General features: G+C 37.6%; 1 protein-coding gene across 1 annotated transcript; it reads right to left on the reverse strand. All coding sequences in view use genetic code 11, as the record gives it.

Moving 5' to 3' along the window:
* Positions 1–26,132, reverse strand: EGR_01966 (Ribosomal protein S6 kinase alpha-3; the record flags this gene model as incomplete). Its single annotated transcript, XM_024491215.1, has 18 exons — positions 1–132; positions 1,382–1,528; positions 1,650–1,844; positions 1,916–2,077; positions 2,151–2,309; positions 5,597–5,686; positions 7,015–7,175; positions 8,670–8,789; positions 8,828–9,031; positions 11,719–11,807; positions 20,011–20,271; positions 25,333–25,439; positions 25,509–25,588; positions 25,623–25,703; positions 25,737–25,818; positions 25,856–25,972; positions 26,011–26,046; positions 26,082–26,132. The coding sequence occupies 18 exons, from the start codon at positions 26,130–26,132 to the stop codon at positions 1–3; spliced, it is 2,274 nt and encodes a 757-aa protein (XP_024354358.1).
* Between the last annotated feature and the right edge of the window lie 1,389 nt (positions 26,133–27,521).

Here is a 27,521-nt window from a genome sequence, read left to right on the forward strand (position 1 = left end):
CTAGTTGCCGGCAGCGGATGCAGTGGTGGGTTTCTGCCGTCCTCGTCGCTGGGCCAAGAAAGATGCTCCCACAGGCTCCAACTCAGTCCGAGGGCTTGTTTTCAGGGCTTTAAAAAATCCCACCACAGTAGCCTTTCCAAAGAAAAACAAAGACTAAATAAATAAAAGTGGATTGATGCTGACTTTGAATTAGTAACTAAAGTAGTTTCATTAGGCTTGGGACAATAAAGTGCTTAATTCATATAATTAAGCTAATGTTTTTTATAGTGATGCATATATACTAGATCAGTTAAGCATGGATGCTTGTGTTACAAGTGGCACTAGGTATGAAATCTCAAATAAAGTATTGTTTAGTCTCTTATGTTTCATTAATATCGTCCGGTAATATCTTTTACGGTCTTATACTATTTTACACGAGTTTTGAATTTATGGATATCGTTACATGATTAAGAAGTGTTTTGCGAGGTCAGAACAATCCAAGTATTGAAGAAAGGTAAGTAGTTGAGGGTTCCAACTTTGGTTTGATATTATTTGTTCAAACTTGACTGGAATCCCCCTATTGTTCCACATAGTTTCCATGACTTAAAATTATTGGGACAAACTAATGCCAACTTGTCATAATAACGAATCGTAAACTAGGCAGTGGAATAACAAAATTCATTTGTCTAAAAATGAATTGTAACTTTACTAATCAGTAAGTAGGGAATCTTAACTAACAGGCTGTTCAAAAGTTTAGGAAGATCGTGCTACTTTGAACTTTTGAGAAAAAAATCATATGGAATAGAACACGTGGTAAACTTTTTAGGTAGTTATGTTGATTTGGTGATCCGTGTAAAAAGGTGAGTGTGGGTTCCGCACATTTATGGTTAGTGTCAAAATGTGACATCATTTAAAATTGAGCCGCTCATAGTCCTCAGGGAGGAAGTTTTACGTCAAAATGCAAAATAATCTCGTAGAAACTATTCTTAGGTTGAATTCACCTCCAAACACACCATCTGACTTTTCTGGGGAATTCCCTTTGCTTGACTCGCGATTTTTTATGCACTTTAGCAGTAGTGATTATCCTCTGTCAGCAGTTGGCACTATCCCGAAGAAGGTAAGTCATCTGCCTAAAGCATAATCTTGATCACTTAGGCCTTCCACCCTCTATTAATTGGCTAGTCACTCTTGAGACATAAGATCGACTGGTCATTGTCATTTATAACAAAAATACTTTTCAGTAAACGCAAAACAGTATAAATAGACCAATGAACATTTAGTAGGCAACCTGGGTCCCACAGCTGGACAATGTTTAAAAGAATCCACAAATAATTTGCTCCCTTAGCTCGAAGTTAAGTGAAACCACTACAAATCCCTCATTAAAATCACAATTCCATCTCACCTTGACAGTCTGAGCATCCGGCAGTTGAAGGGAGTAGGATGGATGAGCTGGAAGGAGGGTTCGATTTTTGATCCAAGGATCTCTCAGAATTTCAGAGGCCGTAGGTCGCTTCTTTGGATCAACGTTGAGCATACTGAGAACCAAATGCTAAGATTTGTTTCAAAAAAGCACCAAATTAGACATGATTGTTCAAAAGCAGATGTAACTTGACATTGGATTAGGCAGCTGCATGAAAGAAAGAACGAGAAAAGTCGCAATTTTGTCTCACCTTTGCAGCATCCGATATTGAGCTCCAACATGAATCTGTAAGCTGCGGTGGACCCAATTCAATCCGTCGAAGAATCACTTCAGGAGGATCATTTGGACCAGTTGCAAAGGGAATTCGACCTGTGAGCATTGTATACAAAATAATCCCCAAACTCCAAATATCACAGGCCATATGATAGCCCTGCATTTTCAGAACCTGTGAAAAGCCAACAACGGAAAATATACTAAATTGTTATGAGTAGATTACTTTTTAACAAAAAAACATACCTCGGGAGCTGCGAATTGAGCGGTATAGCAGGGCGTCATTAGTAAACCGTTTTCTGCTCTCAATTGCTTAGCAAAACCAAAATCACAGATGCAGATGCTTTCCGGAGAACACATTGAATCTGAATAGAGGATGTTTGACGGTTTTAAGTCACGGTGAACTACCTAAAATGGAAAAAAAACGTGGATGAATTGATTGCCGGAGTTAGGGTCCCAAAAAAGCAACAACCCAACGCACCATCTGTTTATGAAGAATGTCAAGAGTTCGAGCAAGAACTTCCACAACGGAACTGGCCTCCTTCTCGGAGAAGAACTTCTGACGCATAATCTTGTCAAATAATTCCCCACCGGAGAGGTAGTCCGTCACAAGATAGACTTTGCCACTACACTCATAGACCTAAAAACAGGAGAGAAATTGACATTCATAAAAAAAGAGGATAAAACCGGTTCAAAAATATGTTTCAGTTAAATTCTCAACTTTTGGATAACTAGTATTCAATCTACATCCTCGCTGCAAAGGTATTTAGTTAAACATACATCTTGACAGTTCGTTAAGCATAAGGGATCAAGTGCTTCCGCAACTTTCTACTTACATACCTTTCTCTTCGGAGAGACTAGAGGAAAATAAAATTGGATTATTTCTGGATGAGGGAAGGATTGGTCCTTTCCAAAGCGCTCTTTTAGAACAATTCATTACTTTGAACTTTGAAAAAAATAAAATTTTATTTATTTCCCATTCAGAAATAAAATGGCTTTAGTTACCCGAGTACTACAAAAAGATGACACAATTTAGATGCGTTCTTAAAAAAAATTAGTTGACTGATACTTATTTAAGCGTCAAGTACACTGCACAGTGTCTTCAATATCCTTGGGTTGCATTTCTGTCTTTGTGACATGGCCTTCCAGTTACGTCCATAACCCTGCAACCCCACTTAGACTAATAATGAACATTTCTTTTACTTTGGTATGCTTCATTACAGAGTTGGAGAAAAACGGGAGCGTCACATCAATGGCAGCCGTAAGCAAACGTAATCCAAGTAAAGAACGACCCCAATTTCGTTGGCTAATTGTATGTGTCAAACGGTATAAAAGAAATGCATCTAGTGTATATGCCCGAAATCTCCCAATGGACAGAAACGAAGGGTTATTTAACCCATTTCCACTGTGCCAATCACTCCAGTCTCGTGTTCTGCAAGAAGAGAGATAACTAAAGCGACACCAAATCTAACTGATTTGATACCTCACTACGGAGACGCTCCAGGTGCCTATGCGGACGCAAAAATAATGTGAACAAAAGATATCTTCTCAGTGACCTTAGCAACTGAATGACGGATAGATAAGACGGGGAGGAGGCTGAACGGTACTGACATTGTAACAAACTGACAAGGTAGAAGACGCGGAACATTAGATTCGTACCGATATTTTAAAGTTGATATTTTGCTGAATGAATTTGCTTCTAAAAAAACGCTCCGGTAAAAGTCTACCAGCAATATGACACACTTTCGTTGGGAGACTTCATCTAGTCTTTAGTGGAACGAAATTGGCAAACCATCCTCTAACGCAGTTTACAAAAGACTAAGGATCGGATAAGACAGGTGAAGCACATCACAGACGAGGGAGCATGAAACTTAATGGATACCATTTCTACCTCGTAGGTGCATTTTAAAGTCGCAAATAGGTTGTCAGCAAAAAAATTCACCTAGGATAAGGCCAAGAACGCCGCTTAAAGGTAAAAGAAGGGTACGTAAAAATCAAGTATTTTTAAATGTGCACTAAATTCCGCACCCTTTTTAACTCATTGCCACAAGGCTAGGTCTATAGCCTTGAAGCCCTTCTATGAGCCTACAATTAACCTTTCTTCTTCATCGGTTGGATTTATTACGGCTTCGGAAAAAAAAACTAGGAGCCCTACATATTATACTTACGGAAAGCCAACGATAAAATCGGGGACGAAATTTCTCATTTCTGGAAATGTAATTTATCTATTAGAAAATCTTTTGGAAGAAACCCAAAATAGAGAAGAGAGATAGAAGAATTTAAGCCCATCCACATACATGATTAAAAGTTCTCAAGTTGATACATTTTTGCTGAAAGGAAATGTGCTTATAGCGCATTTTCCGCATGGATGTCGTAGATTTTGCTACACGACAGTGTCTTCAAATGGACATTCGCATGAGTCTCAAACCAAAATTTAAAAAAATAAAGGACGTTCGTATTGAAAAGGATGCTCTTTACCAATTTAGCAGCATAAAACGGCTAATTTTATCAGGGCATAGGCAAAACGACTGATGCAATTATAGAATCCAAAGCCAGAAAGTACTTTTCCTTACTCAATAATAGATATTGCAAAGAGTGACTTCCTATATTCTAAAATAAAGCTTCATAAACTCCCCACTTTTTAAAGAACCAAGAGTTTTATTCAAGTTTATCTTAATAATTTACAATGAGTTAGAAAATCCGCCTTTAGTTACTAGGATTCGAGTAAATTTTCGAGATAGCCCTGTCGTAGATGGAGAAAGGGTAATTATTAATCTAGGTACAAACGAAAAAAAAGCCTTCAGCAAATGGATTTTTTAAAAAAATAAGCAACCAAAACAAGTTATGTCGGTGCTTTCAATGTGTTCAGCTGCTAAGATACTTGAGTATGTGAATATTCCCGCAAAGTAGTCCCATTATACCATAACAGTACATTAGGTATAAAACGAATACTTTTTGACTTAACCAGGCATTGAAGATAAGCAGTAGGTTCACTCTTTAAATAACTTGTCAATATGTTATTTATCATCCATTTAAACGTTACCTCATTATCTGTAGTCAAGTTTCCCTTCGTCCATCTATGATACTCCAACCTTTGTACAAAGGGAATCCAACGGTATTTTCAGTTTGGCAATGTTCTATTATTTTTGAATATTCAGGAATCATCCTTTTCATTCTGTACTGCACCGCAGCAAAACGACAATTGCTTACATATATCTCCTGCGGATTCCACCACCATCCTGGTGGTACAAACATCCGTTCACTTCTAGTGCCTTGCACTTTTCCTCTACATTGCTGATAAACTATTATTCTGCATTGACGTACCTTCCCACTTTCACGAGGACGACTGAGCCCGCAAGCAATTAATGTAAAATTAAATATAATTTGACAAATAATTAAAGGACAATGAATTAGAATGGGGCAACTAGCACAGATACTACCATGAATTAGAAATGGAAGATTATTGTTGATACGAAGGTAGACTAATGAGAAGTTTTGCATCATTTTGTGTAAGATTTCAATGGAGATGAGAAATGCTCTAGACAAGTGCAAAATTGTTGCAAATTACTTATGTCACGTAAAATTTTTTTGGCATAACTAATTTTAGATGAAATTTTCTACTTGAATATTTGGATAAGTGGGTGATTCAGTAAATATAGCTATCGCTATTTCCTGAGTTCGGAAAAAAACGACACTCAGCTTATTTTCCAATAGTCAATGAAAAGTTTCGGAAAAGGTTTCATCTAATATCATTTTTTTATATTCCATCAGGATGTCTCAAATCAATTCTAAGGCTCTCATTCCCGCTTTTAAGATAAATTTATGTTGAATTTGAAGCGAGACCAGAAAGTTCATTTTAACACGAATGCCTTTGAGAGATTTCAGTAATATCTTGAAATATTAAATGTGGTGAAGCAGGGAGCTTACATCTCGAAGGGTAACGATATTAGGCACACCTTTGAACCGCAGAAGGATTTGAACCTCCTCCGTTGGATCATGCATCATTTCGTCGATAATCTGCAGACAAGAAAACAACTCAGCACCTATTTATTTAGCAACGAATGATCCGCAGAGAATTGTGTGTCCGGAGGTATTTACAGTAAGCCCTTGAGAGGAGCGTACCCACACACTGTTAGATCATTCTAAACAGTTACAGCGCCTGCCTCTTCAAAACTGGAACAGGCAACGGCGTAAAGAAGGTAACTGAACGAGTTAAAAAAGCATCAAGCTAGCACTTAAGAAAAATAAAAATGTTTTTTTGTCATGAAATAAAAAACCTCTGCACCAGCACAGGATTGATAAAAAGCTCATAAAAAGTCTTTATTATGTGCCGATAAAACAAAATATTAGGGTTTAATCAGAACTCGGGATATTTCATTAAAGAATGCACTCAGATATAGCCTTATCTTGTTAAGATATCCAAATACACAGAAAGTGCTTAAGGCATTCATTATGTCAAGATATTAACAGTATAAATGTGATAAGCAAGTAATAACTGAAAATGAGTGAGATTTGTAAAAAATATTATCAATTCCCCCCTATCTGAAGTCAGCCCACCATGCATTGACTGGTTTTTTGCTACACATTTAACCACCCACTTTAGAATTCAAATTTCACCAGGTAAAAGATGCAATGTTAACAATGAAGTAAAGTAACAGAGAATTTGTAACAGAATTCGTGGCATTAACTGCCATAAGCCTTTGAAAAAGCTTACTAATCTTACGTTCAAATGATGCAGCGCGTTTAGGTGATATAATTATTATCAACTTAGTCAAGCTGAAAAAACCTTGAAGTAGGAGTTGCTTTATCTTTCAATTGGATCTCTATGTAAATACGCTTGGGTCCAGACGTTTACCCTCATTTTAACATCAACAGATACTAGAAAAGGTCAAGTTTTATAAGCATGAATAAGTTATTTCTGATTCAGACATTCTGGGACTAAATCAACAGGACTGAGTAGGTAAAAGAATCGGACTTTTAGCGTGCTGAAAACCGGAAGTGGTACCGTCTGTAATTTGAGCCAGCTACAAAATGGATCAAGTATTCGAGAGCGGGCATTCGCATTCAATTTAAAATTCCCATAAAGGAGCCCCCCGGAAAAATTCCCTGGTTCCTATCACGAGAAATACGTAGAATCTTCAACAGTAATAAAAATTGACTTCAAAAAGCATAACATGCTATCTTACAACCATACTATTGCTAGAACATCAAGCACAAATAAGTGAGTAGCCTGAAAAATAACTGCAGCACTACGACTGCAAACGTAGACAAAAAAATTAGTTCGAATCCCAATAATCATAGGTATTTAATTTAGAAGACAAAACTAAGTGAAAATAGTCTCTTACCTTAACAGCAAATGTATTACCAGTCGAGATTTGTTTGCATTTGTAAGCTGTGGAATAAGATCCCTTCCCAATCTCCTCCAGAATTTGGTAGTCGCCAAGAAATTCCTTGAACTTAACACCGCTAATGCGCTTCAAATTGGAGCTGAACCGGGCCTTAGGGCCTAAAGGGAAGGGAATTAATAAATACACCTTGATTTAAAAAAGGAAAGCAGCATTGTGTTAAACCTGCTAGTAGTACCCTGCAGTCAACAGTGGTAGTGTGTGCATGGGGATGGGTACAGTGGCAAAAGGATTTTCTTGTGAATGAAGGTGCAACGCCTACGCATAATTGCATCACCATAAAAATTTCAGCACAGCACGATGATAGGATGCTCATCTACAGTGTCATGTGACTGAGACACGTTTCAGACTGGCGTGCGTCGCCTACTAATGAGCCGGCCCTGATGGTTCCACTCGTAATGCACAGCCTTGACATTTATCGCCGTGGATACCAAATTCAGCACATTGAACACTTAATCCTGGTCGACGCATAGCCTGTCGTGAAATTAAATAAGGGACGAGTCTTTTCACGGCGACTGCGAACACAATCATTTGCAAACATTTGCTATTTCGATAGCTTGGCGTACACTAGCCATCAAAACAGCAAAGCGGGCTGTCCAAAAATAGTTCAGCTGCACTAAAAAACTGTTCCATGTCAAAGCTTTGCACGCATTAGTTAAGCGCCACGGTAATATGTTGGGGTGGACTGCGTGTGTAGGAACATAACTGCATCACCCACAATTTGGAACTCAACCTTTTCTTTGACAAGGTCAAAGACCCTAATTTGATTTAAAAGCCCCCCCTCCCTATAGGATCGGGATAATTGCAGGTTGTTTGGTAAAGCGAGACGCGTGGATTTATGAGTAACCTCACAATAGAAAGCCCTCTCATTATTACTTATTTCGATGGATAAGAGCTCATTCGTGTGTTTGTTCAACACAGATAACTGATCAAGTCAAAAGCATTTTTTTGGATTTCCAATGCCGCTATAAAGCGCGTTCTTTTACAGCAATGACATTTAACTAAGTCACACAAATATTGTAACAATATATTTTGCTCATATTTTACTAAAAACTTAGTAGACGATCCGGCTTTTATGGATTCACCGTGAATTGCGGCAAAGAATGTATCCCGAGAACTAAAACCAATGGCCTCATGTTAAATTTCAAAAGGGTAGTCTAGTGGCCTAACTAAAGGAACCACAACTTCACGATAAAATCGCTGATGGAGTAGGTTTAAGGTTAAGCGAGTAAATAAATCATTTATTACTTCTCCCACGGAGAAACATGAGACGCAGACTTTGAGTTTTCGCATTGTTTCTTACGTTGTTACATCACATTATGAATTCGAGTACTTCGCTACTGGCTTAAAGTAGTGTAATAAAAGGCAAATGCAAATTTTCGTCACTCAAAAGTGACAATAATGACGGGACTTAGCCGTAAACACTGCTATATCTAAAGCCTTGATGCAAGACCGCTGTCACTTATATTTTCAAATGTAAATCAAGCAGATGGTATAGTACAAGCCTAAAAATGTTCCAAAAGGATTTCTAAATTTGTAATATATCTGACTGAGAGTGGATTCGATTTAAGTAATATCTAAAGGCATCTACTTACACACATCAGTGTGACGGAATTGAATTCCATCTGGCTGCCTGTCCATGAGGAATGGAGCCACGTAGCTGAAGCCACGAAAGAGTTCATGAGCTGAAGCACTAGGCGGCGATGCTGGTGAATCTATAAAGGAATAAATAAAGAATTTAAGATTGGAAAACCCGAAATATTTCTTTCATAAGCACTATGCAAGAGACCTTTTGGTGTCCTGTTGGTGTATTCCTTGTCGAAATTGAATGCCAGGTTGTCCAGCATGCAGGTGGGCTTGAACGGTGGAGTGATCTTAAGGTCAACAAGATCTGGCCAGTTTATCGGTAGGAAAAATTCATGGGCTTGCAACTTTTGGAATCCGTCTGGTCCGTATCCTGTAGAAAATACAATCATTGATCTTTTTCTAATGGGCCAAAAGTAAGGCTAAGTTTTGTAGAATGGCGCTAAATGTGATAGTCATTTGCAGAAACATTGAAGCACATTTACTTTCATTTGGCGCAAAAGCAGCTGCATTTGTTGAAACTGATTTATTTAATGCACTTCCGCACCCCCACGTGTTTGCATTTTAATCTTACAAATCACAGAGTAGAGGATGGGACTTCGAAAGGGTTTTGAAGTAGCCTATGTGTCCCCTGTCAAGCATAGACAGCGCATCCCACCACTTTTAAAAGAAAGTTCTGCTGATGTAACGTATTTCGCATACAAAACTGGACTGAGATGTCGAAATAAGAGAACGGAAACCTATTTATAATCTCGAATTCTTTTTGGGTCGATTTCTTTTGAACTCAACAAGCTGATTTATCAATTGTTTTGATGGTCCCAGCAACACCAGATCCATCTCACCACAACCACCTTTTTACTTTTATAAATCCTTAGCGCATAAAAGAAAGGAAGTGTATATAATAGCGGGTAGATTGCAGTAAGTAAACCAAGTAGAAGAAAGAGCCCCCTAGCCACACCGTTGGGAAGACTAAAGGCGCATGAAACACCCAGTCTTTATGTAATTTCATGAAAGCACAATGCCCAAGAGCATAATTCACATTCACAGAACAATTGTTCAGATTTACGAGTTTGTTTCTGGGAAATATGGGTTTGCAAGAACTAAACATTTGTCAAACAGTCGTTGGGTAGAGCGATGCATTAGTAAACAATTGTACTTAAAAATACGATTCTAAAATCATTTAGTTGAAAATCTTGACAAATTGGGTCACATTTGGTGATTAAGGGGTCAAAATTTATCTGGAGGCAAATTAATCAGAGCCAGATATAAGAAGATTGAGCATTTATAACGGTTGTGAAGTCAATTGAATTTGTTTAAATATTAATATTAAATTTAAAAATCACAGCCAAAACTTGTAAGGTTCGATTTAATCAAAAATCCGGCTTTTAGAACACTCTTTGAATTTCAAAAGATTTCAATTTATTCTTTTTTAAAAGGAAGCCAGAATTCTTGCTTTCATTTTAGTTCATATATGGTTTCAAAAGCTCCGACCAAGATCACTAGAATTAAACACAAAAGCATTAAAATGTTTCTTGAAAAGGAAATTAAGAATCCAAAAAGTGCTAAAAATCCTGGCTTTTGTCTTGGGCAGAGGAAAATCTGACTAGCTGAATGCCTCCCAACATCTATAGCGTCAAAACTAAAAATATTGCATCCTGTAACAGCGGAGCGGAGAGGACTGCAAGAGATTATTTGTTCCTATTCATCCGAAAAAGTTGTGCTGGAAGAAAGCATCCTATTTGATGTTTGTAATAACAGACGGATATGCTTTGATCACTCAAGGCTGGTTAAAATAAAGCATTAAAGAAAATAAGATGCTTCACATCACTAGAATGAGTTATATTGTCTATTTCAATTTGTTTTTGACTGGAAATGATAATTTGACCAAAGTTAATACCTTCAGCTCTTCAAAATCTGTGTGCTAGAAGATGTGGTGAGGCTAATCCAAGGTGAGAATTTCCGTTTCCACATCTTGGGGGTGAATAGGGGAGATTACAGTAACGGGATTTTATACAGAAGAATTTGCCACCAAAAGGAATAAATCCCTTATATGGATTCTTCTTAATCAAAAAAATTACGAATGCTGTTGTGGTCTTAAAATGTTCTTGCAGTCCACAAGATCTTTTCATTATCCCCAACTAATCTGAATTCGATTTTTCCATCCAGAAAATTCATTAATAGGGTTTGAAATAGGTCTATCAACATAAATGCTTCGAAAATATTTTCCACTTATGCCAGTTTTAATGATTCCTAAAACAACTACAAAGTGGCAAAGTTCCCTCAGAATAGAACGAAATGTTTTGCATCACTAAAACCCAGCAAATAATAAAGAGTGTCAAACCACAATCGAAAACTCTGTAGCCATAAAGTAAAAAAGGGTGGCGGAATCGGAAACTCCCTTTTGTGGGCAGGAGAAGTGATGCGGAGCAATAGCAATGAGGCATTAAGCCACAAATTCGGCATATTTTCACAGATCGTCACCGCGTTGCAGCATTAATGGGCGAAAATTACTGTGATGGGAAGCGGCTAATTTTTATTTGCTTTATAATCATAATCCTTTATATCACTCGGAGTCTATCTTTCATTGCAACGCACTATATCACAATCTCTAGCAGCTCAACAGTATCATTTGACAAAATACAAAATACATCAATTTCGGAGTTTATTTTCGCTGACAGTACGATCCGAACCCCCCCACACACACACACACTATGCATCAAACTTCAAGCACTGTCAGAAATTGACATCATGGAGGACTTTTGAGGTAAAAGTTTTTAAAAAAACGTATAATTGGAAGCAAAAAGGCGGACAAAAACTTTCTGTTGCACTTTAAGGAAGTATATTTTTATCCATCAGTTAGCACCAAATAGAAAACAAACAAACAAAGGTAAATGTCCCTAAAGTAGAGTTAAATAAACTAAAAAGAAAAGCAGAATATTGTGTTTATTTTAAAGTGCGATTCCACCACCCCAAAAGTACCTTCAGATAGCATCAGCATTCGAAGGGATTTACATTTAAACATCAGAGAGAAGTAGCAAATAATGCTCACTGGTAACTCACCCAGACGATTGGATGGTGTTCTTTTGAAAAGGTGTCGCAAGAGACTCTGTGCTCCAGGGCTCAGCATTTGGGGCATTTCAAGCTTTGCTCTAAATGAATAAAAAACAGCATACAAATAAAAAAAACGGTTGAAAAGATGACGGCTTATTTTGGTTACAAAAAATGAGAGCGCCTATTTGAGATGTTGACACACAGATGGTTCGGTGATAACGACGTGCACAAAAATCAGCACAAAAGTGCAACGTGAATCGCACTAATTCATGAATGCTTGGTCCAAGAAAATCATTTGCTAAGAATCTAAGTAGCAGTAGAAAAGAAAAATTCTGTAAATACTAGATGACCTTTTTAGTTAACGTCAATGGAGCATGTCTCATAGACAAGCATATCACTTTCAATTGTCGGCTTCGGGTGGATGAAATTGAATTATGCCAATTGTAGCTTGCACTGGAGGCCAGTGGACCCGCACACCAGTAAAAGATAAAAAAGCAGTCATATGTATCACTAAGAGGTATTTCAGCACTCAAATATCCTTTTTTTTTCACACAACTTGATAAGTAAAATTCGTAAGCCGTTAATGGAAGGTAAAGTTACAAGGCGATGTGCATGGAGCGTAAGGAAGCTCTTTGACAACACCTAATCCAGAAAACAATGCTGAAATGAAATTTTATTTGCACATTTTTCTGCATTTCGCCACTTCGTATTGAAGCTGATCCTACAAGAAGTGTGCTAGACTCGAACTTTGGAGTTTACAGATTTTGAGGAGTATGAACTATTTACTTTGCCATTTACGTAGGCCACAAATTCACAAGTACACTCATCCCACCATTAAAGTAATACTTTGACAGCTTCAAAATGAAAAAAATCCTGTCTCTTTCACTTCGATTGTCTAGCTCACTAAAATGTGTTAGCTGTTCGAGATTTCAAACGTTCATGCGTGGTTATCTTGCATTTACTGATTACAAACTAAAACCCTAACGGAGCTACAGCAGGTATCACCATTGGCTTCCCGTCTCTGAAATGCCAATACCGTCAAACCCTCCTACTACTAGGCGGCTAACAACCTACAGCCATACCGTTTCCGGAGTTTTCTGCTGATGCCGGTGGGGTTGGTCTTTACGATCTCACACGTGGGAAACCGCTTTCATCACCACACCTTGTTGCAAGCACGCGCTAACCCCGTGATCTGTTATCTTGATCTCCAGGCTGTCTAGACCGGCATGCCTACTATTTATAAAACATGCCGCATCTGCGGAGGCGGCATCTCTTGTTCACGGATGTTAAAGTCCATTTTGGAACAAAGGCTTCAGAATATGATATACAACTGTTAGCTCATAAACTGTCTCATAAATAATGTGACAACGCACGCTCGATATTCATAAATGACGTGCTGATCTAGGCAAAGCAAAAGCCGTCCTGTTTTAATCATTTGTGATTAACTGTAATCAATTTAAATTTCTCATCACATAAACGTACAGCTTTTTGCAAAGAAAACATCATGATTATAATCGTGCTGGAAATTCAGCAGCAATTTTACAATATCTTGAGTCTCTCAACTTTTACTACCTTCATAACAAGTTCCCTTCCATAGTAATGTATCTTGTTAGATCTGACGTCGCTTTTCAATCCAAAAATACAAAGTAAAATCAGAAACGCATGGAAAGAAACCAAGAAATCAGATAAAAGGAATTCAAAAGCTCAGAATTTTTTGCTACCAAGTGATCCCGCATGGCCTGAGTTTAGGATTCACACTAAACCCGCCTCTATTTTCTGCCTAAAATAGTAGTTGCATTAGAAGAACAAAGTTGACGTAACAACTTTTTCTTGGTAAAAACTAGTAAAACGGTTTGACATATTGGCTAAATGAAAGTTTTTTGAGAAAAACTGAAGGCATTTCGTGAACAAAGTATCAGCACCAGTTACTCGGTTTCACACTTGGGGAAAGGGCATTCTTCATCCAGGTTTGACAGCCATCATTCGAATCCTACCCTTCTAATTTCAGGTATTACAAGTCATTTCTCATTAAAATTAATACCTTTTCATTATGTTAGCATTGCAGAGATCTACAGTTATTAACGAATACATCGCAGAAAAGACAGCTGAATGTATTAAAACTAAGCGACTAAATTTACTTTCTTATTACTTGTTTGGGTTTTAGCAAAATTAACCTACGTAAAAACCATAAAGTCAGTTGGTTTTATCAGAAGAATCCCTTTATGAAGTAGAAAGCATGTCCCTCGGTATTCAACTCGAACGGGACATATAAAAAATTAATACAAATTTTTGCACAATTTGAGATTTTAAAATAGAAACTCGGGCTAATCGGAAGCTTTGGGGGGAGGGGGCGGTGATTGCGAAATTTGAGTGACATTGGACATCGTGGTAGAAGTCCAGTGCACGCATGAGAACAAATTCTGCCAACAACGTCAAAATAACCAAAATAAATCCTATGTTTCCACTTGAGAAGAACCATCTTACAATCGAAACTGAACTATGTAGCTAGTCAACAAAATAGGGCGTAACTATCTGCTATTCTTTAAATAACAATAAAATGTGGACGGGACCCAGCAAACACTTGTAAACATAGAATGATTTATGTGTATTGCAAAAATGACTAATGCGAACAAATGACCTCAAGGAAATACCATACAACCTTAGCAATGTAAATGGGCAGCGGTGATTCATGCATTGGATAGCTAGATCGCAAAATATTGCAGCGATTTAGGGAATACACGTTTAGAAAAACATGCGCGGTTCTACGAGCAATGCTTGCATCTATAGGTACGAAGTTTGAAAAGACATTCAGTTGCCTAAACGCTGAGATCGAATAAATGAGTGGAAGTATCCAAGTTTAGACAGCCATGGAAAAAACAGCCGAAAACCCAACTTAAAAAGGAGTTAAAAAAGCTTTCTAGAATAAATAAAGAACGAGGAAATCATATTTTCGCGGTCGAATGTGTAACTTTAACCTAAACTAATCCTGAAGATAATACCATAGAAAGTAACTGCCATATTTGGCCAATCTTTATCTTTTTTCCATTTACATCTATAACCATAATTAGCAGAAATGAAATATTTCGCCAACGGCGATGTCCATTTTGAGTAGCTGTTAGAAAATATGTGCTCCCAAGAAAGGCCTTGTGGCATCGCATGGTTTTATACCTGATTTCAGCTTGAAGGCGATGGCAGCCAAGGTCATGATCCGGTAAGGTGACGATCAATTGATCTCCTTCTCACATCACGGATACAAAAGCTATTGTTAAGCAACTAGACTAGTAGTACTCGACAAAAGAACTCTAAAATTTCAAGAATTTCTTGGTGTTTTGCACTCTGGAAATGTAAGGCCCTCTCAATGGTGCACTTCGGCCATTCAATGATCGAGGAAAGGAAAAATTAGATTAATTATTAAATCATGATCAAACATTCGTGGTATGTTACTTTCAAGTCTATATCAAAAAACGAATTCATATGGCACTTAAAGAGTCCTTTACATGGTGAAAAACTTTAGGACATTCAGGCGACCCATGCAGGCAAAGATTATGTCAGATCTTGAATCAGTAAGGAAAATGTACTGTGTGTGAAGGATAACGAGCTGTTAGCAATCCAAACTCAAGAAAATTCCATAAAATTTAGTATTTGTCACGAACCACAGTGCGCTGGCACTATGGTAAAAATAAATGCCAAATGCTCACTACGCACGTGATTCTTCCATTTATTTCGGTTAAGCGGAAAGTACAGAGCCGGTGGAGGAAAGCATGTCCGTTATCTTTTACAGCTACAAAGTGACCCGGTTAAAAGGTCACACTCGTAAGCTTTTTGTATCTAAACCATCCTATTAAAGGACTCGAAAGTGGGAAGCAATTTGCGAAACAAAGTGCAAATGCCAATGATGAAAGCCTTGTATATCAATCAAATGTTTTTAACCAGTTGTTGTTGAAGTAAAACGGGATAAATAAACATTTCGTACGAACAAAAAACACAAGCCTAACCAATGAAATTGAGGAAAAAACTGCTTTTAGTAAACCTGTTAAATTTTTTTAGGGCAATCTGAGGCAAATCTAAAAATACCAATTTTACGGGCAAAAATATATTTTTCCTAGAATGCGTAATTAAGTCATCAACTTTTAAAAAGCCACAAAATTGCTAATTCCCCAAGGAGTGATTAATTTAAAGTAGCATTCCCCTTTTTGTAATCGTCCAAGCTTATATCTACAATCATCAACAGATATGGCCGCGATTTCTCCACAAATTTTTGTCAATTTCTAGTAAACATCTAAACTATCACTTATAAGGTGACCAGAAATCTTATAAAATGGCATAATGTATTAAAATATTATAATTTAGGGTTTTAAAATACGATTGTCTGTATGTCGATCTAGGGATACAGCGGTTTGTACTGCGGTCTTACTTTTTTTTCCTTTAATTTCGTTCTTTACACCTTCTTTCGAATGACCTAGATGGCAGTAATTTAAGCTTGTCTGCTCCACAAATCAGGTCAAACTCGGCCTCAAAGCTGCAGAAAAGCGTAGTTCAATTTGCATAACATATGAATAATGTGTATCCGTGGAATTTACCACCTATTTTCAATGGGTTTACAAAATGCGATTTTGGTGACGAGCTAAAGATAGACACATCAGATCCAGACTGACCTCCTGCACTTGATAACCGTGAAAAATCAGGTCACTATTGCCACGTTGAGGTAAGTTCTGACTAATCCGCCAATAGCAACTTTCCGTAATGTAATTGTTTAACGTAAGTAATGACGAAAAACCTCGTTAAAAAACCCATTAACTAGAAGAGGAGGCCAAGCAAATACGTGCCATATGCATTTACATAGGGCAATATGGCACCAGAACTACCAACTTGTTGGTCTACAATTCTTTAATGCATATCATAAAAGCACCTGTTTTCAGTGGTATGCTGACTAACCGATTTGTGAGAGGAAATAGGTTTTAGTTTGCAAGGCTCATAAAGCGGAGTAACAAAAGTATTTGCTATTTCTAATGATTCTCCATTCTGAAATTCCGTGACACCAGTTTAGCACTAGAAGATTACGCTGGGTGTGTGGATGGGAGACTGTAGCCGGGATATTTCACTTGCTGAAGGTCAAATGAAAATTGTGGTTGAGACATATCAAGTCAATATAAACCAAACATGAAACGGTCAGGTCTAGTCGTCCGAAAGTATGTTCCATTCTCATGGGTTGCCGCACATTGGTATGGGGGAAATTGATACCTTGCTCATAATTTGCCATGTCATGCTCCTTACCTTGGTGTTAAACAAGCGTATGCAAAATAGACATAAGCGAGATAGTAAGGAAGATAGTTAAGGCTAGGTTTTTGACTTAGAAGGTAGTATATTTTGCAAGAGGAGTTCGTAGCAAGCCCATACCTTATCGTAACGGTATCATATAGCATTAAGATATTTTAATGAATAAAGTGTTTCAAGGAGGCTTCCGGAGTTTTCTTCCTTTTCATTATTAAAAAAACCGCCCAAACCTATTTTATCACCTTGTCCATAGCATTCACATTATTAGAATTATTTTAAAAAGTAACTACGGCGGTATCAAATTAAACCGACGCCTACTTTCGCTACAGTTACAATAGTAATGCCCATTTAAGTGATTTTTTAACCCCAATACATTTTTTACTTAATAAAAGATTATGAATAGTGAATAGAAATGTGATTTCCAAAAGCATCATGTTGGTAACGTCGACTTAATCAAAAGTATTTTCCAAACTAAGTGAGTTTATTCATGATGAATGAATTTTATGGCAGCATTTTCCGATTTATTCTTAAGTTACTGCGATCAATTGAGCACCGGCATATAAAACAGCTTTTACGACAAGCAATGTGGACTGCTTATGTCTGACGACTAAGAAAAGGGGTTAAGTGAGTTTATCAGTGCCATTAATGTCTGTGTTTCTAAAGTTTAAATTTTGTCAAATATAGCACTCTTGTATGTTAGACCTTAAGTAATGGAGGACAAAGTTCAAGCGCTGTTTCGGTAAAACGGAACTTAGCAAACACTCGGTGCATAAGAACTCCAAGTGTTCCACGTAGAAATACTCCCACTTTGTAGTTCAGCCAATTAAAAACTCAAACTTCCATAAGAAACCGTTACCTTTTCAATCTGTTATCAGAACTAAGTCCAGAAATGCGTAAATTAACGAGTGACAACTTGCAATAAATACTCAGCTTAAGTAAAGTGAATAATACAATTTTCAAATCAATTCTAAGCTCTGTGGAGTGAAGTCTCCCACCCGTTAATGCGGCATTTCGCTTGAAATCCTCGGAAAATCCTAAAACATTCTAGCTTCCTGCCTTAAATACACTCAAATGCCTTTTTTGGATAAGCAACGAAAGATGATTGGAAAATTCCTAGTCTCCACCCGGTTTGGCGTTGGATTAAACGAACAGTTATTTGACAAACAAATGAAATTTCTCATTCATCCGACATCAATGTTGTAAGATTTTCCAAATAGTTAAGCTCAAATCCAACAATTCAAGTGTTGCCTTGTGGGATAGGGAGCCCTTTTTGTCAAAAAAAATACCAGCCAAATATTCCCGGTGGAAAAGCAAAGCAAAAAATTTCCCAATATATCAATCAGGGTCATAGAACAATTGAAATGGAAATATGAACATAAACCTTGAAAAACAGACCATTTTACCAAAGAAACGACGGCTTAATTCCACTAACGGGGTTTTTCCAAGCGTAATTACAGCATTCATTCAAGGAGAGGTCAAATGATCAAGCAGGAAAGTCAGCTTTGAGTTGAATGATCCTGGAATAACTGCTGATCTATATCCCCAGAATGATTAAGCTTTATTGAATACCTTACTGCAAGAAAGTAAAATGGTGAGGATTTGGGAACCATTACTGCAAAAAATATGAATCGTTCTGAACATTACTCTTTCCCTTTGAAATTCACGGGATGGATAAAATACAATTGCCTACACGATTCTGCAAGGCTTCCATAACATCCTAATGTAAACATTTCATTGTGCCAATGCATCAAATCATAGCTCCATCATGAATTAAGCTAGATTCTTTAAACCAATTGCAAGGCGGCTGAAGAATAACTTATTTCATTTGCTCCTGGTGAAATCGTAATTTGTGTATTCTGCAGTTGTAGGAAGTATCCTTTAACCGGAAATGCAGCGTGTGAAACCACGTGTAACTGACTTCGCTTTTGAAATGGACTTCACAATGCTACATATCTTTGGCAAAAAATGACTATTGAAGTGTTAGTGATTTGGAAAATAAATCCTGCTTACAATAAAACCGCAGTAGAGGGAAGGGTGTTGCAGATTTTAAATGAAATTTTTATGAGACGCTTCAAATAAGCGGCATCACAAATAAGTAGACGTTAGAAAGTGGATAATGAAAGAGGAGGTACTCTTCACGACAGTATTAAATAAGTAAATAACTCCATGAAAATGTCGTCATATCTTCGAGTGAAAGTACAAACTAAATCCAATTTGGGGAAAAGATTACAAACCCAAAGGTTAGAACATTAATTTGTCCCTAAGTCAATCAGAAATACAGTTTCATTTGATCTCAAGAGGATTTAAAGCAGTTAAAGTTGATTAAAATCTCAAGTATGTATTTGTAAAACAGTAACCCAGCTTGAGGGGATTAATCCCAGAAATCTTACAGCAATTTATAACTTCACCCTATTTTACAAATGCAGAAAAAGGTGTTTTAAGTTTGTCACTTATTTGTATACATAAAATATGCATTTCCGCCCTTGAGATAACTCCATTTTGCTCTAATGTGTGCCTGCTGGATTAGTTTATAAATTCTTATGGCTGTTAAAACCTGTAGGCTTTCATCAACCCCCTTCGCCTGTAGAGAAACCACAACTCAACTCAGAGGAAATTATTTGTACTTACTTTTTGGTAAATTTGGTCACTTAGGTTCTACGTAATTCATTTGGTTCAAATGAAGCATTACACGACGGTACAATTCCCCCAAAACATATTATCACATCCATTTCGCCATACGACCGCCCTATTTGTTGACAAAAATGGCACGAAGCCCGAAACGATCTTTCACGATTTGCTACTTGAATAAATGATAAGCTTGTTTGCTTAGTTTTGGACGAAAGAAAGAGCAAAGGAATTTTAGTCAAAAAGCTAGATTACTTTTCACATGAATTTTGGATGATTTGCGCCAAAGGCAAGTAATAAGTAGACTACAGAATGCGCTAAAAAAAATCTGCTAGTGAATGATGAGATATTGCGCAGAACCACGGCCACGAAAATCTTATAAAGGTAAAGGAGGCAACTCACTTCATAATCTGTGACATCGTCTCCTTTTTCGAGTCAGCATGAAATGGCAGTGTACCAGTAAGCATTTCATACATGAGAACACCAAAGCTCCACCAATCAGCAGCCGGACCGTGTCCGCGACGGGTGATGATTTCAGGCGCCATGTACTCCACAGTTCCGCAAAAGGAGTAGGACTTGGAGCCATCTGAGCCGTCGTAGAGTGCCTCCTTGGATAAGCCGAAGTCTGTCAACTTAATATGCCCCTCCTCCGTCAGAAGAATACTAAAGTAGATGAAATTTTACTTAAACACGTCAATTAAATAAAAAAATCTGTTCACCCCAATTTATGACTAAAGAATGGATTTACCTTTGAATGATAACAGTGACACTGCTTCAAATGGTAGCAAATTTGCCGGATATGGAACATGACAACGCTTTATTAAGACAATTTGCGAAACTTTTGACTATTTCTAAGACATCGTCAAATCTTCCTGCTTAGTGAAAAAGTGCAAAAGTTGTGAAGCAGAACAACCAAAAAACGCTTGAAGAATCTCTTAATCTTAGCAATAACAAATTTTATTGCAATCTTGATCAAGATTGAAAGAAGTGATAGTAGCACCATGTCAACATGTCAGTTGTTCTTCTTCAATCAGAGAGAGAATTTATTACCTTAATCCCGTTTGAAAGCTTTAATTTGGTAAAGAGACAAAATAGGATTTTACCGCAGATCCTTACCGCCATATAAATTCGTGCGCATTCTATTAAAACAAATGAACGATCTCAGAAAGTTTCATAAGTAATTCATGTGCCCCAATAGTCACCGTTCTGACGAATAACTCCTTCTTGAAAAACACGAGTCTGATGGGAATTAACGTAACGTGATATATTTCATCCCTACGGGAAAGAGAGTAGCTTTATCCACCCCCGCTTCTGCCCTGCTCTTGTTTTCGAACTGCCTATCCCTTATTGACGAAGCACGATTGTAATCATCAAGTGACAGGGTAATTTTGAGAGAATATCTGGATGAGGATAAGGCATTCTCTAGACTTTAGATCCTAAAAAGCCTAGCCTTTCGAAGGAAAGATTCGCAAAGGGCAGGGGCTAGATCTTCTTCCCCACTAACTGACCAGCCCTGCCCATTTCAAAAGGTACTTTCCTCTTACATGTTGGAGTTTAATTAAGTGGATATGCATCAACCGCAATGCCCTTTGGCCATCAAAAAGTAAATAATTCCAACAACAGTCGCTATACAGTTGAGGAAATAAGTGAGTCTTTCAACAGTGTTCCTGCTCACCTAATAAATGCCGCGATACGAAGACCCTTCCCTATCGCAAGTCGAAGTGCAATCAAAGGAGCGCGTTTTTATAACTCACGTAAAAGAATTATAAAACAAATTAATAGTCTTAAAGGCATATTATCAATACGTTAATGCTTATGGTACGCAGATGTTTAGATTCCCTTCTATAAATCTCCCCCTCCACTTAATAAATTGTTTTGCAATCACTTGTGTTAAGCATTTACACCACGAAAGGTTGCTACTGACACGTTAATCTGACGTGATCTTAAAGTGGCATTAGTAACACTAGATTTTCCATCGTTATCTAAAATGAGAGTTCCTATCTCAACGCATTACATCCATCGTTAGTTGATTCATTGCCAGAACCGTATTTTAAGAATAATTCAAATCTAGACGACAGGTTCCACAAACTAACGCCCATCTACGTCTCGAAAACATATGGACACTCGCATGCCCATAAGCTGCCACAAATCAGCGCAGCAAGCTCTACCAAAAAGCACAAATTTTCGTCGTTACCTGGTAGCCATGTAAAGAATACGCGTTTTAAGATGGATAAATTGAAGCAGCTGGTACTCCAGTAAAATGGGATAAAGCAAAATTGGAGCATTAATTACATAAGAGTAGGAGCCTCTAGATTACCCTGACATGCACAAGTGGGCGGATGTTGCACAGGGTTAATTATGAGTTGCTGAAATGCACTATTAATGAGAAGCAAACAGATTTGACAAGTCATCCAGAGTTCTTCCACTAAATTCATGCGTCATGTAAAACAGCCATGAGCATAAAAAACCCGCAACAAGGCTAGATTGTTTCAGGCTCATTTTAAAAAATTGCTAGGAAGGGGTCCAACGTAAATAAGTTTTTGGAAAAGCAGGGGAGTTTTAACGCAAGGGGTTAATGGAATGTTTTTAACATGAATGACTTGGTATTTTCAGAAGATATTACAGCTTATAAGAAATTAAGACGCAGCATCTAGTTGTCAAAAGAAGAATAATATTTTAGGTAAAAAGTAAGCTAAACTGGAATGCTAATGATCATTAGAAAAAAGGGGTATGACAAACTTTAGCTAGGGTTTTTTAAGCCATAGTAGTTAATGGAAATCTGCAAAAACTACTGTGCGCGTATTAGTGCTTAACATTTCGAAAAAAAGCTACATTTTGAAGTAAATCCCGAAATACTGCACCATTTCGCAAGGCTTCAGGCACATCGAAACCGACGGATAAAGGTGCTGCTCAGTAATAAATAAAGTTTCACTCTCAACATGGAAGCACAGGGGAGTGTGCATTGGGAAACTTCAGGGACAAACTACAAATAGACAAAGATGAACAGGCGAAAACCAAATGCGCCTGCACTTAAAAAGTAGCAATTTAAGATGTGGGGGCTAAATGGAGACTTCTTAAATCCCAATCCCGGTTTCGCAAGGAGTTTGGTTAACCAACGTCTTTAGTGGTGGTTAGCCTGACCAAGGCATAGGTACCGAAAAGCGAATAGGCAGAAAATACGCTACAAATGAGAGGAATTAAGGCCTTCCCACAAATTAGTGTTGTGAGGGAATCCAAAACGTAGACATTAAGATTTGAACTTATTAGAAGTTACAATGTTAAAATGATTTAGTGTTGTCAAGAACTTTCTAAATTTTAGTAAGTAGAGATGAACATTCAAGAAGTAACTGCCAAAAATAAACGCCTAGAAGTGGATGACCGTTTCAGCATCATCCCCCAAAGAAGCATTAAAAAATAATCAAATGTATCCCAGATTTCAATAATCGTATATAAGGTGGATGAACATGTTCGAAGACCACATTTTTCACTGAAATTAGTTGGTTAAGTAATTTCAAAGTATTTGGACGCTCTATTCACATTTTTACGCGCCAAGGGAATAGAGCATCTGTCAAATTCTCAGTCCTAATTTCGCTCTCCAAATTCTTCCATCTCGGGTAAAATGACTAAATCTATACATTGAAGACTCCTAAACCCTATGTTCTATGAGGTAGAAAATATGAAGGTATGCTAGGTGAATTATGGGTACAATTGTTTATTCACTAGATATTAGAAAGGACTTTAGATCCATCGCCGCAACATGAAAGATGCACAAAAGCATTATCCAGACTAGTAACAGTGTATTTCGTTATTCTATTCTGTCGGTGTAAAACGATGCTGCCAACTGACTGCAGAAGGTACACCTGATACGTAAAAATATAACCTTTATGGGGTATACAAATAAAAAAAGATAACAAGGGTTAATAAGTATAAGGGGGGCAAGGTGAAGAGTGCTTACGCTTCCGCCCTAGATGGCGCAATGCGATTTAGTTTTTGGCAAAGTACATTCAATTACATGGGTGCCAGCCAGGAGCAGAGTAAAGCCTCAAGTCAAATTTATGGCAAGTGCATCACCTTATATGTGATCAGAGCTGGATGCTACAAAGCGTGTCGCAATTTTGTGCTGCCTACACGCCAAGATTAGAGTGAAGATGGTGCCTCAAAATGGGCTGATTGCGAAACATGGTGTTTCATTTTGGAGTATGGATGAACTTGAAGGGATTTTCGTGAATCCGTATGCATATAGGAAAAATAAATATGACAGCACTCAAGTCGAGGAGTTCTCCTTATTGTTTCTGTTGCAGAGAAAATATAGAAAGGTGGTTTTTTTTATGCGAATTCACCTCAAACACGATTTTCTGAGAAAGCACTATAAACTCGATAAATTGGGTAGGAATAGCCGATTTGTTCTTAAAATACTATCTAGCCCAGCCATTTTCGATTCTTTAAAAATGTTTAGGTTGTCATATTAGCATGCCCTAGAGGCTAATTCTATCAAATGAATGTTATGTTTTGGCCAATCCATCTACTACAGCGTTATTAATAAGCTGCTAAAATTCAAAGTTCTTGGTGAGAAGTACATCAGTTCTCATCCGAAGGTAGAGAACCCCAAAGTTCCTCGTGTTTTTTTTTATTTTATAACAGAAAAAATGCCCTAGGTATTCTTCATTTCTTGTTCACTTATTTCAAAAAATGGAGGCACCATTACATTTGAAGCATAGGTGTCGAACAATTGAGACGGTCTACTAAAGTACAATCAAACCACCTTAAAAAATGACTGTATTTTAAACAAAAGCTCATCTAACAATCATTAAGGATTGCCGAAGAGTATGCTCTTTTACCTTCGCCAATTAAAGCTCTAAACTCAGATGGCACACATGACTAGGCGGATAAATGAAAGCAGTAGTCGAATGGATGGATGAATGAAATGATGTATATACCCTGAGGTGTCTACATTAGACACTCGCTATGCTACATGCTCCTCTAGCACACAAGGTGTGAGGCTATACGTGTGTCTTTTACATGTTTGATTTTGTATGACCGCGTACAAACAAGCATTGATGATGCAAGGCAGTTGCAACCTAATGCGGTAGGCGTTAGCAGGTTTCTTGTCTCTTCAGTCCGCGTCAGGCAAGGGTTTCCGTCAGAAAGAAGATGCCGCGTATGGTAAATCATGCGTCTACTTTAAGATCTTTATATAATGAATGAGGATACAACCAAGCTTATAATTAAACCAGCAGTTACTTTTGCTTGATAGAAAAGTGTCGGTTAGAAATAACATTGCCATCAGCATCCTATAAATACATTATAAGGTCTTGGACTTAGGCCGTTTCGTAATAACATAAAGCATCGACACCCCTGCATATTATATCTTCTAAATTGATAATGCTAGCGCGCAAGTTTACTTCAGTTATTAACGATGTGTTTCCCACTCCTGCCTTGTTGCATTCATTTTGCGAAAAAAAAAAACGCAGTGACGCATGGCTAATCTATTCGGGCTGTTGAAGTGGAAAACATATTAAAGGGGATTGACTTGAATTACTTAAGAAGTAGTGTCTAGAGCACAGTGCCATAAAAAAGAGTGGAAAATCCCACAAATTATGCAGACGTATCTAACAACTTCTGATGATACTAGGTAAATATGGCATTAAAGATCATAAAAGAGGGACAAAATGCCAGTTGTAGCATGAACAGAGCGTAACGGAAAGAGTTGCTTAAAAAACATACTTTTCTGGTTTGAGGTCGCGGTAAACAATACCAAGATTGTGAAGATGATCAATGGCAACGGCGATTTCAGCCAAATAAAACATGACGTCCTCTTCCGTGAACATGAGCTACAGCAGCACAAACACAAGTAATATTAGGTTAAGTTTTGTATGCAGATTTGAACATAAGGAAGGTACCTCCTTGGCGAGCCGTGAAAACAAATCCCCGCCCTTAACAAATTCCAAAATGAGGTAAATTTTTCCTTCGGTTTGGAAAGCTAAAGTCTTAATTACATGAAAACTTAGTCGAACCATAATTTAGGCTGACAATAAATGGGTGTTTCATCCTAGCCAGTATATCGCGCTCAGTTTTCGAACGCATCCGATCCTTAACTACAAGAAGTCAGCAATCACAACAAAACAAACCTTTAAGCACAGCCTTCTTTAACACTTTCATTGCGTACACCGTCTGACTATCCTTGCCATTGATCTTCTTAACAAGAAAAACCTACGAAAATATAAGCTCGTAGAGATAATATTTCCACCTTTCCAAAGGACCCTTGGCCAATAATCGAGAGAAGCTCAAAGTCAGCTGGAGATACTTTCCCATCACTGACTTTTAGAGATGCTATGTCAACCTCTGTCTCGTTGTCGTCGCAGGGCTGTTAATCATGTCAACAATGTGATGTATTTCAATTACCTGTTTGTCGTCCACATACTCTCCAATTGAAACCAACTAGAAACACTCATTATTTTCTAAAAGTACTATACCCCCTTCTTTTTGTCGTCCGGGAATGGCTCGATTAATGGAGCAAGAGGCATATTTTCCACGACTCGTTAAGAAAAACGTGGCTCCAAAAATCGCGCCTATTAAATCAAATCAAAAATTCGTTTATGTAAACAAATTTTAGGTAATATTGTGCAATGAAAAAGGCGCTAAAAATACAAACAGAATTAGAAGTTACTAAATAAGATTTACAATGATTTAATGTTGTAGTATTCCTAGCTTAGTGATAAAGGCAGAAAGGACGAGTGCCTAACCAGAACGCTTTTTATTACCAAGGCAATGGTCAGGGTTTTGTCTCCAAAGTTCCTATGCTAAATTATATGGTCCGCAAATGTTTTGCAAAAAAATTGGCAATTACTTCAGCGTCCCAAAACCCCCTGAAGACCAAAGAAGACAAAGTACTCGGGCAGAATACATACATTCAGCACGGAGAAGGTGTCTGGGCTATTGGCTTGGCTTAAAAGGCCAGCCCACCCAGCGAGGTACTTTTGTACAAAGTACAAAAGTAGCGTTTTACCAGCACTGAGGGATAAACCACTATCGTATTACATTTACAGTGTTAGTTAGAGATACCTTTTGCATAAATTAATCTCATCATGTAAACAAGCATCCTTTTTTGTAAATAGAAGCTCCATGAATATTTAGTGTACTGACATATCTAACATAGTTGTCCCCAACTCCTTTTCTTAATATGACTTTGATAAGGCATACGAGACATATTTAAAATGTCAATTTACTTGTTTAACTGACATTTCAAGCTACTTCATCCACAATATTTTCAGCGACTTCTCCTCCTACTTACGAGTTTCAACTATTTGGTCTGAAAGACTGAGTAGCAAAGGTCAAAATATGCTGCAATAATGTAGCACCTTACAAACTTGTAAGGATTCTTTGGTGGAATTGGTAGCAGTCACCTCTTCGTGCATTGACGGCGCATTCCCAGTCTCTAAATTGCTGCAGTTATCACTCTCTGCGTCTAATAGGTGTATTCATGTAACCGTATATTATATCTATATCTATTTTGACTTTTTTAAAAAGGATATCTTCAACCATATTATGTTTGTTGGCGATTTACGTGAGGTATGCCTGCCCTGTTAGAGCCATTAAATAAGCCCGTAACTTCAATATTTGTCTCAACAACCACTCCGTCCATCCCATCACAGTATAGTTTGTCTCTGAAATGCCAAATCACATTAATCCAAGCAGTTTACGCCTTTTATTCCAGCCCTTACATTTTTTGGTAAAGTACATTTATATCCGTACCCAATTACTCTGGTCCCAGTAATGCAAATCGTATCTCACCAAACAGTTCTTGTTCTTCATTTTTATGAAGTAAAGCACAAGAGTAATAGAGATCACTGCGGGCTAGTTTTGCACCTGATAAGGCTCTACAGATGTACAAAATAATTTTCACAGGAAAATTG

This window comes from Echinococcus granulosus, assembly GCF_000524195.1.
Source record: "Echinococcus granulosus chromosome Unknown EG_S00008, whole genome shotgun sequence".
Classification (NCBI taxonomy): domain Eukaryota; kingdom Metazoa; phylum Platyhelminthes; class Cestoda; order Cyclophyllidea; family Taeniidae; genus Echinococcus; species Echinococcus granulosus.